General features: G+C 44.1%; 1 protein-coding gene and 1 long non-coding RNA gene across 2 annotated transcripts in view; one reads left to right on the top strand and one right to left on the bottom strand.

Moving 5' to 3' along the window:
* The window catches only part of LOC307227194 (unconventional myosin-Ig-like), a 100500-nt gene that overhangs the window by 12156 nt on the left and 68665 nt on the right, over window positions 1–19679 (top strand). Inside the window, exons 4-8 of the mRNA XM_079996441.1 lie at window positions 870–1035; window positions 3479–3532; window positions 5918–6013; window positions 8769–8885; window positions 11700–11906. Coding sequence (XP_079852567.1) covers window positions 870–1035; window positions 3479–3532; window positions 5918–6013; window positions 8769–8885; window positions 11700–11906 — 640 coding nt within the window. The remainder of the gene's footprint in view (window positions 1–869; window positions 1036–3478; window positions 3533–5917; window positions 6014–8768; window positions 8886–11699; window positions 11907–19679) is intronic.
* Window positions 1–19679, bottom strand: part of LOC307199358 — a 155486-nt gene that overhangs the window by 79265 nt on the left and 56542 nt on the right. The gene's annotated exons all lie outside the window — the stretch shown is intronic.

Raw genomic sequence — 19679 nt, 5'->3', positions numbered from 1 at the left:
TCTGAGCATCCTGGACCCTGCCCCATGGTTCCCCTTGCCCTCCACCAAACACACATCAAGTGTAACAAAAGTGATATTTACATTTCCCTGTTTCCCAGCCAAGTTAATCACACCCTTTTGTCTTCATCTGGGTTTGTTATTTCTGGAATGGCTACCTGTCTGGCACTCAGGTATCAGGAGGCCAGGGATTATCCCTCAGGCAGAGGGGCTGCTGAGTAGCTGAGCTCACATGTCTATAGGAATTTCTGAAGTTTTCCCAGTGAGCCAGTACATAGATCAGTGAATTCATATCAGTGAATTCTTACATTTGGTATCGTGCAGCAAAGGCCTTTTGAATAGATAGGAAGAAACTGTGATGAAGTGTTTTGTGGGGACAAATCACAGAAGTTACAAAAGCGATTGTGCTGGTTTTGGTAGTGGGCTGCGTGTGCATGATATCTGCTAGAGGGGCAAACACCCCCCCCCCCCAAACCTGTACATAAATTGCTGCAACAATACCGAATTTGATCTTGGATGTTATATATGAACTCAGATTAATGTCTTCGTTTGTGCTGCAATAGCAGAGAAATGTAGCTGTACCTTTAATTATCTGTGATGACTGATTTTATACACCTGTGATGGTGTGATTTAGTAGCCTAAGAATTTTTTATAGCAATGTTCAGGATTCGGGGTGGGGTGAACCCAAAATAAGTCCCACAAGCCTGCAGTGTGTTGCCCTGAAAAGTCCCTCCACATCCAGCAAATTTTGCAGGGCTGAGCTTAGGATTTTAACCTGGGTCTCTCCACTCGGAGACCAGCCCAGCATTCGCCACACGCCCCTGGCCCTGATTCTTCCCTCTCTGTCTTCCTTCCCCTCTGCTTTCCTTCAGGGTGAAGAACATCCTGCTAAAGTCCAACTGCGTCCTGGAAGCTTTTGGCAACGCCAAAACCAACCGCAACGACAACTCCAGCCGGTTTGGCAAATACATGGACATCAATTTTGACTTCAAAGGGGACCCCACTGGGGGCCACATCAACAACTACCTCCTGGAGAAGGTACTGCGTGTGGGTGAAGGTGGGGTGGCCCAAATGAATCACTGTGCTATAAGAAAAAAACAAAAACCTGCTCCTTTTTCCTTATGGGGTACCCAAGAGCCCATATAGAGTCCTTAAGTGGGTTCCCTATTGGTAGGAGAAAATAACAGAGAAAAAACAGAGAAAATTGAGAAGCAAAGTGGCTAGTAAGCCTGATCTTTATAGATCTGTTGCAACAGGGTGCCCCCTTCACACGCAGGAAAGGAGGAGTACCCAGAACCCAGGTGTGTCCGTCCTTATGTAGACATTTATTTTTTTTATAATAATATTTATTAAAGTTTCAAAAATGTTAGAAAAATGAAAAAGAAAAAGAAAATAAAAAAGATACAAAATACAGAAAATACAGAAAAATAAAAACAATTAAAAACATTTCAAACTTTCCATGTCTTGTCTTTCATTTACTTGTTTCCCTGACCTCCTCACACCTCCCTTTTTTGTGTTCTAATTCAATTAGCAATTTCAGCAAATCCTTTCCATTTTTGCTTTTATCTTAATAATTTATCTTAAAATATTATAACTTTACATTCTTACCTATTCATGATCCAATTTTACCTAATTCTATAACATTACTACTAAAACCACATAACTTCATTCCCACATCTTTCTACCATTCCTTAATTTTACAGTGTTTCTGTAAATAGTCTTTAAATTTCTCCCAATCTACTTCTACCGACTCTTCTCCCTGGTCTCGGATTCTGCCAGTCATTTCCGCCAATTCCATGTAGTCCATCAACTTCAACTGCCATTCTTCCTGGGTGGCTTATGTAGACATTTTAAATTGCCCGCCCTGGAGTTCAAGACCACCCCCAGAAACATCATACCTACATCACAGAAGGGGCGTAGCTCGAGACCACCCCCCAGACACATCATACCTACATCACAGAAAGGGCGGTCTACAGCAGAAATCTGAGTGCGTTGTTTATCTCCTGTCTGGCAAGTGACCTGTTTAATGGTCACTTGATTGGATACCCTGGGGAGCCTGGCCAGTCTTTTGTAATGATAAATACTTAGTTCCTGAGCCAGGTCACAGGCTCACACCCTATTCATATGTTAAATGTGCCCTTAAGACAGGATTTGTCAAGGAAAAGACAATGGGGAGGCTTTTCCATTTTCCTTCGACCTTTCAGAGAAAGCATTTGGTCAGTTTGGGAATCAAAATGGTTTCAGGTCGGTCTTCCTGTGCTGATCTATGTACTGCTTGGTTGGTACACTTATGAACATTTAACATATATCTAAGACCTCAAAATTCCTATCACACTATCATTAGGAGAAAATAACAGGCCAACCAGAGAATATTGAGAAGCAAAGTGGCTAGTAAGCCTGATCTTTATTCAAGGTATTGTTGTAACTGGGTCCCCACTCACCACACGCAGGAGGAACCCAGAACAATGGGGCATAAGCCCTTATATGGACTTTTGAAACTGCCCACTCTGTAGCCAGAGACCACCCCCCAAAATACTATGCCTACATCACAGGAGGAGGCAATCTCCAGCAGAAATCCTGTCCTCCAGGATACCTGGTAATGGTCACTGGTTGCATTACCTGGGCAGCCCCGCCATTCTTTTGTGATGGTAAATACTTTAATTCCTGAATCCAGGTCACAGGCTCACCCTAAAGGTAAAGGGACCCCTGACCGCTAGGTCCAGTCATAACCGACTGTGGGGTTGTGGCGCTCATCTCGCTTTATTGGCCGAGGGAGCCGGCGTACAGCTTCCGGGTCGTGTGGCCATCATGACTAAGCCGCTTCTGGCGAACCAGAGCAGCACACGGAAACACTGTTTACCTTCCCGCCAGAGAGGTACCTATTTATCTACTTGCACTTTGACGGGCTTTCGAACTGCTAGGTAGCAGGAGCAGGGACTGAGCAATGGGAGCTCACCCCGTCGCGGGGATTCGAACCGCCGGCCTTCTGATCGGCAAGCCCTAGGCTCTGTGATTTAACCCACAGCACCACCCTATCACACAAATACGCTCTTAAGAAAGGTAAGCAAAAGACAATGGAGAGGCTTTCCCATTTCCTTCCTCCTTGCAGAGACATATTTGAGGTCAATTTTGGAGAGTCAAAATATCTTCAGGATTGCTCTCCTGTACTATTTCAGACACATGGTTTATATACTTATGTATGTGTTTGCCTTGTACATTTATGAATGTTTACTTGGGACCTTAGATGCAATTTCTGGCGCTGCAAAAGCGAGTCCCTGCGCCGTGCTGGTTTAGCGCAGTGTGCAGGGACTTGGCGAGCGGGTGGCTCGGTTCGGGGGCCGGTAAAATGACCCCCGCGGGCTGCTTGTGGCCCATGGGCCTTAGGTTGCCGACCCCTGAATTAAACTAAAGCATACTGGTTATATGAGGCTGGTTACCCCACAGTTCGAAGATGCATTCTGAGTCTTCCCTTCCCTTGCAGTCTCGCATCCTCAAACAGCAGCCGGGCGAGAGGAATTTCCACACCTTCTACCAGGTAAGCAAACCTCCAGAAGAGGACCCAATCCTGCTGGGATTTCTCCTCATTCGTGATCTGCTTCTTGGTACTCAGACTGTGCCTGAACCTCAGGGCTGTTATGACTCTGTTGATGTTGCTCCCTTGTCCCTCGAGATCTCAAAGTGACGTACGCCATCAGCTTTCTCTCTCTCTCTAAATCATTTTTTCAATACAAACAACAACTGCAAAAGACACATACAACAAAAACCATAATAACACTAATAACACAATTTGACAATTCAGATTTGAATACGCTAATATACCTATGACTACACCTTTTTAACAATATTTTCCCACCTCTCCTTCCCCTACTTCCCACCACTCTCCACCTTATCGCTTAAATATTCCTTCCAGATTTCTTCATATTTATCTATTCTTAATTTCTGTTGACATGCAATTCATTTGTATGTAGCTAATCTGTCCATATTATCAATCCATGTGCTATATATATATATATGCTATATATTTTGGAAAGTGGTTTTCCGTCCATTTGTCCCCTAAAGGTTTGGAAGCCTCTTGAGATATCGTTGCCAAACTTGACTCGAGGGTTCCCAAGCGTGAAGGCCGTGCTTTTCATCAATGTTTGACCGCCATTTTGAATCAATGTTTGACTACCATTTTGAATCAAGAAGTCACCTTGGCCTGGCTTTCCCCGTTTTTGGTGTAGGTTCAGCTGTCGCTCGAAATACTGTTGCTAAACATACCCTAAGGTGGGGGTAGCAGTCTTTGCCAATGTTTGGACGCAGGGCATCATTTTGATTCAGTATGGCAGGTGGAAACAAGACCATGTGACTGTGCCTGCTTTTTGTCATAGGTTTGGCCACCTCCTAAGATGCTGTTGCCAAACTTGGTACTCTTTGTCAATGTTTGGTTTCCAGGCGCCATTTTGAATCAATATGGCATACCAAAATGCATTGTAACTTCACCTGATTTTTGGAGTAGCAGGCTCAAATTCACAAATTACACAATTCATTTGAAAATCAATATTCTTTTTTGGTTTTCTAAAAATTCCCGGGCAGCACCGAGCACTCCTTACTACCACGTATAAATATTAAAAGTATAAGTCATGGGTAGGCAAACTAAGGCCTGGGGGCTGGATGTGGCTCAATCACTTTCTCAATCTAGCCCACAGATGGTCCGGGAATCAGCATGTTTTTACATGAGTAGAATGTGTCCTTTTATTTAAAACGCATCTCTGGGTTATTTGTGGGGCCTGCCTGGTGTTTTTACATGAGTAATAATAATAATAATAATAATAATAATAATTTATACCCCGCCTTCCCCAGCCAAGACCGGGCTCAGAGCGGCTTACAAGCAATAATAAAAACAAGTTGAATGATTACAACTTAAAAACAAAATTAAAATACAACATTAAAATATTTAAACATTAAAATATTAAAATATAGCCTCATCGTAGGAGGAGAAGGAAAGAAAAAAAAGAAAGAGAGGGAGGGAATCAAATTGGCTCCAAGCCAAAGGCCAGGCGAAAGTGTAGAAAATAGAAAGTGTGCTTTTATTTAAAATGCATCTCTGGGTTATTTCTGGGGCATAGGAATTCGTCCATTTTTCCCCCTTCAGAATATAGTCCGGCCCCCCACAAGGTCCGAGGGACAGTGGACCGGCTCTCTGCAGAAAAAGTTTGCTGACCCCTGGTATAAGTGCTGGCTGGTGCAGGGCCTGGTAGGGCAGGAGGCCAGGAAGCTAACAGTAGATGGCGCCAGAGGCAACGGCAGACAGACCCAACTCTTTCCAGCTCTGTCCTCTATCCAGCTGTCATGAGATCTAGTAACTTGCTGGCTTTTAAAGAAGGTAGTGGTATAGGGACCCCTGACCATTAGGTCCAGTTGTGGCTGACTCTGGGGTTGCGGCGCTCATCTTGCTTTATTGGCCGAGGGAGCCGGCATACAGCTTCTGGGTCATGTGGCCAGCAGGACTAAGCCGCTTCTGGCGAACCAGAGCAGCGCACAGAAACACCATTTACCTTCCCGCCGGAGTGGTACCTATTTATCTACTTGCACTTTGGCGTGCTTTCGAACTGCTAGATGGGCAGGAGCAGGGACTGAGCAACGGGAGCTCACCCCGTCGCGGGGATTCGAACCGCCGACCTTCTGATCAGCAAGTCCTAAGCTCTGTGGTTTAACCCACAGCGCAAAAAAAACAACACAGCAAATGCAGAGTTCTGGTGCCCAATCAGATTTAGCATTTCAGGCCACAATTTTATATCACTCCTTTGCATGCGTGCCTTCCTCCTTCTGCATGTCGCATTTTTGTACAACAACACATCTTTCAGAATCTGGCTGCTCAGACTTGGGTTCGAAAGCTGCTGTGCTGGACTGTTTATGAGAGAGCTCTTGTTTCTTGCAGTTGCTTCTTGGAGCCTCAGACGTTTTGCTGGAGTCCCTCCACCTCAGCAGGGATCCGGCAGCCTACAGGTTCACCCGAGAAGGTGCCAACAACCACGTAAGTTTCCCAGGGGTTTCATTTCCCCCCAAAACACCTTTTAAAAATGCTTCCGACCAATTCCAGTTTTTCCCAGGCTAATTAATCTGCACACATCTTCTCCCCCCCCCCCGTCTTTCCTTGTTTATTTTAATTAAACATGTAATGATTAATAAACTGACATAGTCCAGAGTTAGTAGGTTGGTATTATAACATTTATTAAAATAATGCTATGGGTTAATAGAAACAGCAAAGAATCAAAGAATTAAAATGCAAGCTATGTAAAAACCCAACTAAAACCCAGATGTGTCTAATGTATTCAATCCAGTAGCTAACTAAAAGCCCAAAGACAACACTCTCAATATAATAATAAAGTACTGCAAAACAATTGGCAATTTTCAGTTATCAAAATTGTAGGTTTTGCATTTTTGTATCCTTTTCTCAATCAGGAAAAAAATTTCTTCTGAATGTTATATAACATACATATAAAACAAGATAGAAAAAGACATTATAAACTTGTAACACATCTGATCTATCAGCAGGTATCTTGGCGCATCAAGTAACATAAGAATCTGCCTTTAATAATAATAATAAGCCTCTTCAGCAGAGTGGAAATAAAAAAGCACATGACACCTCAAGTTTCATATCCCCCAAATACAAAATCAATGTTGTTTTGGTAAAAAAACAAAACGAAAAACCTTCCCTTACCCTGGGATCCAAGGTATGTTTTTAATTTTAGGATCCAAGTATAGCGTTTTTCTTGCTGTTATGTACTGAGTCGAATAGGATCCAAACTGCAGCAGTCTGATTGGTCCTAGAACAATAGGATCCAAAAGGCAGCAGTCTGATTGGTCCTAGAACAATAGGATCCAAAAGGCAGCAGTCTGATTGGTCCTAGAAGAATGCAGAAGTATGATTGGTTGGCAGGAACCATCCAATCATGCTCCAGATAGAAGTGAACCCACAACCTGATTGGCTTACAGTAGAATTCCGGAATTAGCCAATCATGTGCAGCCCATTGTGTAAATAATGTATATAAAGCAGATACTTTGAGGGGGCTTTCATTCATTCCTCCTCACCACTATGAGCTGAATAAAGAGCATGAAATCACTTTGCGACTCTGAGTATATTTCACTTGCTGAATGGGGTGGCAAGATTTGGGTTACTGCAAGAGCAGAGATCCCAAACCGCCACTGGGGGGCACTGATCTTTCATTCCCCACTGAAAGCTTTCCATTCCCAGCTTGCCTTGGAGGCAATAAATGCTGTGCTTTTTTCCCTGGGGGTACGCAGGGGTACACATACCCCTAAACATTTTGTGAATCTAAGTTTGGCCTCATTGGGGGCATTATTTCAATAGGAGTAGGATAATGAGAGTACAGTGGTGCCTCGCAAGACGAAATTAATTCGTTCCGCGAGTTTTTTCGTCTTGCGATTTTTTCGTCTTGGGAAGCACGGACTTTGAAAAAGCTTCGAAAATCACCAAAGTCTTCAAAAACCTCAAAAAAGGCTACCGCACCGCGTGCTATGAGTTGCTCCTCGAAGTGAATGCACGGTTTTAAGAAAAAGGAAACAAACTTGCAAGACAAAGGAAACAAACTTGCAAGACGTTTCCGTCTTGCGAAGCAAGCCCAATGGGAAATCCGTCTTGCGAAGCAACTCAAAAACCGAAAAACTCTTTCGTTTTGTGAGTTTTTCGTCTTTCGAGGCATTCGTCCTTGCGAGGTACCACTGCACCTCTAAACATTATTTTTTTAAAGAGAAAAGCACGGAATAAATGGAATTTAAAAAGGCAAATCCGAAAGAGTTCATCTAGCTCTGTGGTTCCCCAAAGTTTGTTCGGGCTGCCGCCCCTTTGGTGCCACAAATTCACCCTGTTGCCCATTATCCTACCCTATAAAATACATTCTCTGGAATACCTGTCTGCACAAGCGAGATAATTACACAACAACGTTCAAAGCAAGAACAATGAATTGCACATTTATCCGAAATCCAATCCATTCACGTTTAAGCCATTCAACAAAATTGATGAACTAGATTAACAGAGGCAATTAGAGATCACAATAGACAAGGATTTCAAAAAGCATGGGGAAAATGCAGAGAATACTTCACAAAATTTATACCTGGACTTGTTTCGATTAATGTCTGCAGGAGACTTTGTGGATATTTAAGTTATAATTTGAAAAATCTTTATAATTATTCATAAAGGAAACAGCTTATAAGGAGTAAAGAAGGAGGCCAGATACAGAATAAGGGAAGTCTTCTATTTGGCTGTTTGTATTGTTGTATGTTATGCTTATTATTTGTCATGTTTGCGTTTAATGAGGGTGGATTTCTGTATTGGGGTGTGGTGGGGGGTTTATGTTATGTTGTAAGTAAAATTTCCAATAAAAACAGTAAAATAACAAATGGGGGGGGGGGGGGTTGATGCAGGGATGCCAACTTTTCAGAGTCCTTATTTAGTCCACCGTCCTTATTTAGCTCTTCCAAATATGTCTTGTGATAAACATCCAGGCAGCTAACAAAAATAATAGAATCAGTACTTTTTGCCCATCCCATAATAATACTAGTGAAGAGATTGCCATCGGTTCTTGTTTCGTTATTAAACTAATTTATACAAACCCCATCTCCAGAAAGCTTGCCAGTTGGATGACATTTGCAGGCAGCAGAAAAAAATCTTCCTGGTAGTGCTTATGCATCATTATTTTTATTTTTCCCTCTTTTCTTTCTCCTGATTCATTCCTTTCTGGTCTCCCCGGCACCCCTTGAAACCCTAGTCCTCAGGCAGCGAGAAATCCAGCCACCGGGCCGTTGCAGACGCCATGACCGTGATCGGTTTCACTTCGGAAGAGATTGACTCCGTCTACAAGATCCTGGCGGCCATTTTGCACTTGGTAAGTGAAGGGGGGTGTTGTGATGCTTGCTGGCACCAGGAACATAGCTGTCTACTTGCAGATTTGAAAATAAGGGACCAGCAGCCTCGAAAATAAGGGATCAGCAGTCAAAATAAGGGATTTTCCAAGGGGCACAGGTATGTTCAACTTCTGAGCCCCTCCGAGCCAAAGGCTGAAAGCCCAGCCAGCAGCCATACGAAGCCTCAAGCGGTGGTTCCCACAGCACAGCAACCCGGCAAAGGGGATGCAGCAAGGGAAACCACCGTCACTTCTCCGCTGGGAAGCGCTGAGCAAAGGCGAGTCCCCAGGCAACGCGGCCGATTTGATCGGCACAAGGCATGCAAGCTCCACCCCCCAGTCGTTCTTAGACTCCTTATTGGGTGAGCAACGCAGCCAAGCAACACAGTTGGAGCCTCCCTCCTCCCTGGCCGGCAGGGAGGGAGGGAGGGAGAGGAGCTGCTTCCTTTGAAACCCGGGAAATTTAAGGGACATCATCAATAAGGGACAGCAGCGGGACACAGTGCTGGGATAAGGGACTGTCCCGCCAAATAAGGGACGGTTGACAGCTATGGCCAGGAAGGCGTATGCAGACGGAATAAATATTCAAGTTAGAAAGGAAACAGCCACACGGGTTTGTCCTCTGTGCTTTTGGTATGTGAGGAGAAATCCTGGGTACCCTCTCTTCTGCCTGGAAATGTATTAAGATGTGGCAAAAAAAAACTGTTCAAAAGTCCTTTACAGGGAACATACAGCTCTGGGGGCCGGTTGTGGCACTACAATGTGGCCCTTGAGACTCTTCCCAGGCCACGCCCCCTTTCTTAGGCCACTCCCCCTCACACTTTCCTCTGTGGCTTTTCAGCCTGGTTGAAATGTTTATCCCATTTGGGATAAGGACTTTCGCCTGCCTGGGTGGAGGTTAGAGAGACAGGTGTTTGTAGAAACCCCTTGGTTTCGGTCATACCCAAAGCTTTGCCCACAGTCATAGCTGTCAACTTACAGATTTGAAAATAAGGGACCAGCAGCCTCGAAAATAAGGGATCAGCAGCCAAAATAAGGGATTTTAGTCAACCAGCTGAAATGCAAAGTTAAAAGGGACCAGATCATTTGGGAGAGCAGCACCGGTTTTTGGCCCTTTCTTTCCAGAGGTTGCTGCTCAAGACACCAGCCAATGAAACCCTGCAATTATATAACTAGAAACAGCAAAACGAAGTCCAAGCTACGAAGATGCTGCTGCAGTTCTGTAGCTTTTCACTCGTGCTCCATCTGCAGCTCTCAGTTCTATCAGTCGGGGGGGGGGGAAGGAACGGGGGGGGGGGGGAATAGCGCCCGAAGTAAACCCGCAGAGGAGCGTGGAATATGGCTGCCATTCTGGAACTGGCTTCCTGTTGGCTTCATGGTTGCTTCCATATCCTCCAACATCTGGGTGATCCAAATCGGGACGTTCGTTTTTTGGGTCGCGGGAGCAAGATGACTCACATCAGAATGCAAGACCAAAAAAGAACGTATTTTTGTCCGGTGCTTTGGTGCAAAACCAGCTAACTTGCGCCGAACCCCAAACTGGAATGTTCCAATAACCTGCCGTTACGTAAGAGTAAATAGTGGTACCTCTGGATGCAAACGGGATCCGTTCCGGAGCACCGTTCACATCCTGAAGAGAACGCAATCTGCGTCTGCGCGTGCGCAGGTCACCATTTCTGTGCATGTGCGTAACATCATTTTGAGCGTCTGTGCATGCGCGAGCGGCAAAACCCGGAAGTAATGCATTCTGTTACTTCCAGGTTGCCGCGGAGCGCCACCTGAAAATGCTCAACCTGAAGCAACTTTAACCCGAGGTATGACTGTATATTTAAAGAAGATAAATACAGTGGTACCTCGGAAGTTGAACGTAATCCGTTCTGGAAGGGCGTTCGAGTTTCGAAACGTTTGATTTCCAAGGCACGGCTTCTGATTGGCTCTTTCAGTCGGAAGAGCCAATCGGAAGCCGCTTGTCTGCAGCATCGGACGTTCGGCTTCTGAAAAACGTTTGAAAACTGGAACGCTTATTTCCGGGGTTTCGACGTTCGGGAGCCGAAATGTTTGGCAACGGAGACAATCGAAAACCGAGGTTTGACTGTAAATGAGTAAGTTAAGTGAATTTGGTTATGCAGAAGATATTAAAAATAAACTTAAGGAACGGCAGAAAGAGGGGGAAGGACGACAAGTTTTGAAATGTCAAAATGATTGTAAAATTGGTGTAATATATATCTCTGAAAAGTATATGTGTGTGTGTGTGTGTGTGTGTGTGTATATATATATATATATATATATATATATATATATATACACACACACATATATATATATATACATACAGTGGTGCCCCGCAAGACGAATGCCTTGCAAGACGAAAAACCCGCTAGACGAAAGGGTTTTCCGTTTTTCGAGGCGCTTCACAAGATGAATTTCCCTATGGGCTTGCTTCGCAAGACGAAAACGTCTTGCGAGTCTTGCGAGTTTTTTCCCCTTCCCCCCTTTTTCTAAGCTGCTAAGCCGCTAAGCCGCTAATAGCGCTAAGCCGCTAAGCCGCTAATAGGGATGCTTCGCAAGACGAAAAAGCCGCTAGACGAAGAGACTCGTGGAACGGATTATTTTCGTCTTGCGAGGCACCACTGTATATGTATATATATATATATATATATAAACCTGGAATGCTCCGGGATCCAATCAGAAGTCAGGATGGCTTCTGTAATTCAGGGATGTCCCGCTTAAATCAGGACGATTCAGCGATATGTGCTTCTGTTTGTTTGATTGCTCTTCTCTCGCTGGATTTCCCAGGGCAACGTGTGCTTTGTCGCCACGGGGGACGACGTGGAGATAGAAAACGCTGAACTGGTGCCCTACCTGGCCGAGCTGACCTCCACGGAGCCGGAAAGTCTCCTCAACACGCTCCTCTACCGGACAGTAGCCACCGGGGGTGGGGAAGTCATCCAAAAGGGCCACAGCGTCAACGAGGCCAACTACGCGAGGGATGCTTGCGCCAAGGTAGCAGCTATGGCAAGGGGTGGGAATGCTCAGGGAGGCAGGAGAGGATATATTGTTTAATAATAGCCTTCCGAACTTGCGTTAGCAAGTCCCTTTACTTAGCAGAGTGCATTCCCCTTTTAAACACACAGCGGTTAGCTTCTTGCAAGCTTGTTTAAGCTTCTCAATCTAGGATTCCTGGTAATAATAATAATAATAATAATAATAATAAATAAATAATAATTTTTTATTTATACCCCGCCCTTCCCGGTTCAGAAAACCGGGCTCAGGGTGGCTAACAACAAATTTAAAACACTTAATTGTAGAAGCAGCATAAAATACAGTATAAAAACATGAATAACAATAAAATTCAAAGTTCAGAAATCAATTTGGGGGAAATCCATCTAATAAGCATTAGATAATCCCCAGGGCTAGCTGGCTGAATTGGTCCTACTTGGGCCACCGAGGAGGCCAGGGGAGAATTAGCTGTGGGGTCTCAGAGTGGGTGATCTTCATAAAAGGGGAGGGGGAGGGAAGAGAAGGGAAGGGAAATAAAAGATCAGGCTGAATTCAAATTAAAGACCTGGCGGAATAGCTCTGTCTTACAGGCCCGACGGCAGGAAGTTATATCCTGAAGGGTCCTAGTCTTGTGGGACAGAGCATTCCACCAGGTTGGAGCCATCACTGAAAAGGCCCTGGCCCTGGTGGGAGCATAGTCTGACTTCCTTAGGGCCCGGGTCCTCTAAACTATGGTTATTCATGGACCTTAAGGTCCTACAGGGCATACCAGTAGAGGTGGTCCCATAAATACGAGGGCCCTAATCTCCTTTTCTCCCCCTTAAAAGGAATAGACACGACACAATTTTGTGTAAAGTACTATAAAAGAAGTTTACTCACACATTCAGTTCACAGATGGATCCCTGAAGGCAGACTTATGTTACAAAGTACTGTATTTTTCCGTGTATGAGACTAGGTTTCTTTCCCAAAAAATAATGTCCAAAATTTGGGGGTGTTTTATACTCGGATAGATCTTCCCTCATTTTCGTAAATCGGAGTCCCCAAAAATAGGGGGGCGTCTTATACATGGGGCGTCTTATAGATGGACAAATATGGTATATACACGTGGAACTACCTCATATGGGAGTTAGTCCCAGGGACTGCAGACAGGCAGCCACTGCTATTCACATGGCGAAAGCAAGATGCAGAAGAGAGAGAGTGGTACCTGTCTTGCCCCTTTTGATACCTGGGCAGGTAAGGTCACACCCACCTCTAGTCACATGCAGAGGAAGTTTGCCCCAGCTCAGGAAGAAACAGGAAGTTTTCTACTGACTGGAGCAAACATCCCCTTTTATGTCCACTCTACGAATGTTGTAAAGGTAAAGGGACCCCCCTGACCGTTAGGTCCAGTCGCAGACGACTCTGGGGTTGCGCGCTCATCTCGCTCTATAGGCCGAGGGAGCCGGTGTTTGTCCGCAGATGGCTTCCGGGTCAAGTGGCCAGCATGACTAAGCCGCTTCTGGCAAACCAGAGCAGCGCACGGAAACACCGTTTACCTCCCCCCCTGGAGCGGTTCCTATTTATCTACTTGCACTTTGACATGCTTTCGAACTGCTAGGTTGGCAGGAGCTGGGACAGAGCAGTGGGAGCTCACCCCGTCGCGGGGATTCGAACGGGCCTTGTCTGCAGTGGCTCCCCGTCTATGGAATGCTCTCCCCAGGGAAGTTCATCTGGTGCCTTCACTATACACCCTTAGGTGCAAGGCAAAAACATTCCTTTTTAACCAGACATTTGGTTGATCTTATTGACATCCAACACTCTTTTTGAATGTGTCTTGGAAGTGTGTGAGAGTTATTGGGTTATTGCTTTTGGTTTGATTTAATAGGTTGTGATCTTGTTGTGAACTGCCCTGAGACCTCCGGGTATAAAGGTAAAAGGTAAAGGGACCCCTGACCATTAGGTCCAGTTGTGACCGACTCTGGGGTTGCGGCGCTCATCTCGCTTTATTGGCCGAGGGAGCCGGCGTACAGCTTCTGGGTCATGTGGCCAGCATGACTAAGCCGCTTCTGGCGAATCAGAGCAGTGCACGGAAATGCTGTTTACCTTGCCGCCGGAGTGGTACCTATTTATCTACTTGCACTTTGAGGTGCTTTTGAACTGCTTAGGTGGGCAGGAGCAGGGACTGAGCAACAGGAGCTCACCCCATCATGGGGATTCGAACCGCCGACCTTCTGATCGGCAAGTCCTAGGCTCTGTGGTTTAGACCACAGCGCCACCCGCGTCCCAGGAATGTTGTACTTGACTGCTATCTATGTGTCACATCCCACAGAAGGTAGGAGGTGCGGACCCCTTCTCGTTTGCACAAGGCGTTTGGGCTTTGTAGGCCAAATTCTGAAGGAGAGGGCCACCTATCTTCTCGAGGTGGAGGGACAGATTCATACTCATCCACGAAAAGAGAGATCTTTGCAATGCTAGGAAGCCAAGGCCAGTTGGCTGCCAATTACTGTATTTTTCGCTGATTAAGATGCCCTTTTTTCCTCCTAAAAAGTAAGGGGAAATGTCTGTGCGTCTTATGGAGCAAAAGTGTGGTCCGGTTGGCGCCAGCGCTAATGGCGGCTCGCTCTCCGATCTCCGGAGAGGGAGCTGCTCCACGAGTTCGGGTCTGACCGCTACGGCGAAGCGGGGACCCCTAAAATCACAGGCGCGGAAGCCTGTGAACAAGGAGACTCAGTGGGCATCGTTTGCACCCCCTTTTACTGCAAAAGAGCCTTTTTAAAGGCTCCGGAGGAGCATCGGGGGTGCGCAGAGCTGAGAGTCGCTACCCAGCCCGTGGAGTGAAGCCGCATCGCCATCAGCGGAGAGCGCCGACTTCTTCCTGAAATTTGGACTGAAAGAGACTCCCGTGAGTAGGATTGGCAACCTTATCGGGACTTTAAATTAAATTTCTCAAAATTCGGCCGAAAGTGGGGACGGTAAATAAAGGAAGTCTGCCTTCCCCAGATTGCATGACTGCTAAAGCAACGGATCCGGCAAGCTGTAATTGACATATCTAAGGATAAATCTTTAAAAAGGACTAACCCTAGCATTGAGCTTAAGTCCCCCCCCCCCAGTAAGCAGGAACAGGGGGGGGGGAGAAGAAAGGAAACCTGCGGGAAAACTTTTAAAGGGACAATTCACCGCAGACTCTGACTCTGGGAACGGACTGCCTGGGCGAAGCACTTTGACAGGGAGCTGTCAGATGTGTTGCAAAGTGGGGACTTTATTTGACACAATTTATTGAGACTTTGTAAAAATAATACGGTTGCAACTAAAAAGACTGAGAGACCCTCTGAGGGTTTTTGGATTCATTGTTTCCCTGTTTTATTGAACATCTTGGCTCCCTCTAGAGGGCTGAAGGCAACAGTTGCAACACGATTGTTAAAAACAAAGTCACTGGATTTTTCCATTCAAGACCTGTTCCTGTGAGAACGACCTTGGGACATGAGTGGCCCTGTAGATGAGATAGCAACAAGATCTAAGTCTAAGGCAGCACAAAAGAAAAGGGGCTCTTTATCAGGACTATTGCCAACAGGTCCAGGGCACCTGAGACGTGGAAAGAAGCCTTCATCACACTTATACCAAAGACTGAGGTTGATAAAAAACAGATCAAGAACTACCGCCCTATATCATTACTCAATGTGGATTATAAAATTTTTGCAAACATTTTGGCAAAAAGATTAAAGAAGGTGCTGGTGGAGGAGATTCATAAAGATCAGGCAGGCTTTCTCCCGGGTAGGCATATATCTACCAATGTAAGGAATATAATTGACATTATAGAAATGTTGACAGTGAACATTAATACAAAGGCAGTTTTAATTTTTGTGGACGCAGAGAAAGCCTTTGACAATATATCTTGGAAATTTATGAAAAAGAATCTCCACGGGATGGGGGTAGGCCAAAGGTTTGAAAATGGTATAAGTGCAATTTATTCTGAGCAAAAGGCAAAGTTAATTGTAAATAATGTGGTCATGGATGAATTACCTATAGAAAAAGGGACACGTCAGGGGTGCCCAATATCCCCACTACTTTTTATATCGGTCCTGGAGGTTCTGCTAAACTTGATTAGGGGGGATCAGCTGGTAAAAGGGATTCAGGTCGGAGCCAGACACTACAAATTGAAGGCCTTTGCAGATGACTTAGTATTGACCTTGCAAGAGCCAGACACTAGTACCAAAAGAGCTCTAGAATTAATTCAAGTATTTGGCCAGGTCGCAGGATTTAAGTTGAACAAACAAAAAACCAAGGTACTGGAAAAAAACTTAACAAATGCTGAAAGAGAAAGATTCCAAGAGGAAACTGGGTTAGTGGTGGCAAAGGGTGTAAAATACCTGGGGATTAACATGACATCAAAGAATGTAAACTTATTTAAGGATAACTATGATAAGTGCTGGACTGAGATAAAGAAAGATTTAGAAACATGGTCAAACCTTGTTAGGTCGAATTGCAGTAATCAAAATGAATGTATTGCCTAGAATGTTGTTTCTGTTTCAGACATTACAAATTGTTGATAAACTGGACTGTTTCAAGAAGTGGCAGAAAGATATATCTAAATTTGTCTGGCAGGGCAAAAAGCCCAGAATTAAGTTTAAGATACTTACCGATTCTAAAGAAAGAGGGGGGTTTGCCCTGCCGGACTTAAGACTCTACTATGAAGCGGCAGCTTTCTGCTGGTTAAAAGATTGGCTACTTCTTGAAAACGCAGACATTCTAGATTTGGAAGGATTTGATAATAACTTTGGTTGGCATGCATATATCTGGTATGACAAGGTTAAAGTGTATAAGGGGTTTAAAAATCACATTGTCAGGAAAGCACTATATAATGTTTGGATACGATACAAAGATTTATTGGAAAGTAAAACTCCCAGGTGGCTCTCACCGATGGAGGCCAAGGAGGTAAAGAAACTTAATATGAGAACTAATTGGCCGAAATATTCTGAAATTTTAGAACAAGAAGGTGGTGAATTTAAATTACAAAGTTATGAGAAAATAAAGTCCAAGGTGCGAGATTGGCTCCATTATTTTCAAATAATGGAGGCCTACAAACAAGACAGGAAAATTGGTTTCCAGGTGGAGAAATCGAAATTAGAAACAGAACTGTTAGAACCCAATACTAAGAATTTATCAAGAATGTATAACTTGCTGTTGAAGTGGAATACATTAGATGAGACAGTGAAGTCTGCTATGGTTAAATGGGCACAGGACATAGGTCATGACATTATGTTTGCTGACTGGGAGCAGTTATGGACCACAGGTATTAAATTTACGGCATGTAATGCCTTACGAGAAAACATTATGAAAATGATTTACAGGTGGTACATGACCCCAGTCAAGCTTGCGAAGATTTATCATTTGCCCAATAACAAATGTTGGAAATGTAAAGAGACTGAAGGTACCTTTTTCCACCTTTGGTGGACCTGCCCAAAGATTAAGGCCTTCTGGGAAATGATTTATAATGAAATTAAGAAAGTGCTTAAGTGCACCTTTAACAAAAAACCAGAGGCATTTCTCTTGGGTATGGTTGGCCAGCTGGTGTCGAAGAAGGATAAGAATTTCTTTTTGTATGCTACTACGGCAGCAAGGATTCTTCTAGCAAAGTATTGGAAGACACAAGAGCTACCCACGCTGGAGGAATGGCAGGCGAAAGTGATTGACTTTATGGGATTGGCAGAAATGACCGGCAGAATCCGCGACCAAGAGAAAGAGACTGTGGAAGAAGATTGGAAGAAATTTAAGATGTATCTTAAGAACTATTATAAAATTGAGGAGTGCTAAAATGCTGAGGGAAAAGAAGACGTAGAACTGCAGCGGAAAATTGTGTTTAATTTTAGGGTGGAATTGAAAAAGAGAATCAATTTTCATTTAAATTGGTTAAGAAGGGTTGCTGAATAATGGTTCAAAATCAAGGATGCAAAAAGGGAAAGGTATGGGGAAGTCCGGGAAAAGAGGGTTATGGAAACAAGGTTAAGAAAAAATGATTTTTTGTATTTGTTTTTATGTTGCTTTTGTTTATGTTAAAAATTTGGAAATTAATAAAAATTTTATTTTAAAAAAAAAAAAAAAGTGTGGTCGGTCACTGGCTCCCTTGCCCAGGCCTCCATTGTTTTGGTTTTTTTTTTAGTTTTTCAAAAATATTTATTGGGGTTTTACAAACAGAAAAAAGAAAGTAATTGCAGAATAAAAAGAAAAAAATTACAAATACAAAAATACGAACAAAAATACACAATACCTGGAAAATAAAAAAGAACCAATTAGGAAAAAAAAATCGATCTTTTCATATCTTATATTTTGTTTACTTGTTTCCTGACCTCCTCACACCTCCTTTTTTGTATTCCAGTTCACATGGTTAATTCAGCAAATCCTTTCCCTCTTTGTTTATATCTTAATTCTATATCTTAACATATTATAGCTTCATATTTTCATCTGATTATCAATCCATTTTTTACATACTCTTTTTAGCCTTGTTGCTAAAGCCGTTTCATTTCAATCCAACATCATTTTAACATTCATTAATTTTACAATGTTTCTGCAAATAGTCTTTAAATTTCTTCCAATCTTCTTCCACCAACTCTTCTCCCTGGTCTCGGATTCTGCCAGTCATTTCCGCCAGTTCCATATAGTCCCAGGCCTCCATTGTTGAATGTTCTGCAGACGGAGGCCGTTTGTTTCCCCAGCGACATGTGACTGGCTGATTAGATTATCTGTCTGGAAACTGTAGAAACGGCTCCCTTTCCTTTCCTTAAGAAGCTGCAGAACTGTGAATTGAACCCCATAAAAACAGGATTTTTTCCTTTTGCAAAGTAAGCTCAACGACTTTGAGCTGATTTTCAAAAAACCGGGGCTTTGCAAAAGAAGCTGTACAACTTTGAGCTGATTTCCCCAAAAATGGGGGATTTCCCCCTTTCCTCCTCTAAAAACTAGGTGCGTCTTATGGTCGGGTGCGTCTTATGGAGCGAAGTATACGGTAGCTAAGTTCAAGGTGTAGAAAGCCCTACACAGCTTGAGACCAGTAGGGTTGCCATATTTGTAGAAGTAAAATTAAGTTGTTGAGCTTTTTTTGTGAAATGAACCTCAAAATGGTTGAGGGTTTTGTTTGTTTTTTAAAGGAAACTCAAAGTTGTTGAGGTTTCTTTTTAGGTGATCAACTTCAAAATCCCAAACATTTCAACAGTTATTCGAAGTTCCCACCCCGGACACCATTTTCGCCGGACGTATGGCAACCCATAACCAGGATACCTGAAGTACCGTCTCCCTCCTTATTTATTTATTTAATCCATTTACAGTGGTGCCTCGCAAGACGAGTCTCTTCGTCTAGCGATTTTTACGTCTTGCGAAGCAAGCCCATTGACGGCTTAGCGGATTAGTGCTATTAGCGGCTTAGCGGATAAGCAGATAAGCGGCTTAACGGCTTAGAAAAAGGGGGGGGGAAGGGGAAAAAACCCGCAGGAACTCGCAAGACATTTTCGTCTTGCAAAGCAAGCCCATAGGAAATTCGTTTTGCAAAGCACCTCCAAAACGGAAAACCCTTTCGTCTGGTGGGTTTTCCGTCTTGCGAGGCGTTCGTCTTGCGGGGCACCACTGTACTTGTTGTGTTTATGTTCCACCATTTTCTCGAAGGAGCTCCAGGGTGGTTCTCTCGCTTCCCATTTAAGCTCCACAATAACCCCAGGGAAGTAGGTTCAGCTGTAGGAAACCAATGCGGAAAGGCCTGTTCTTCTGTTGCCACTCTCCGGACCGCTTGCAAAGGAGGCACACGGTGGT

This window comes from Podarcis cretensis (genome assembly GCF_951804945.1).
Source record: "Podarcis cretensis genome assembly, chromosome: 12".
In the NCBI taxonomy this organism is placed as follows: Eukaryota; Metazoa; Chordata; class Lepidosauria; order Squamata; family Lacertidae; genus Podarcis; species Podarcis cretensis.
Note: the sequence above shows the minus strand (reverse complement) of the source record. Positions and strands in the feature narration are given on the sequence as shown.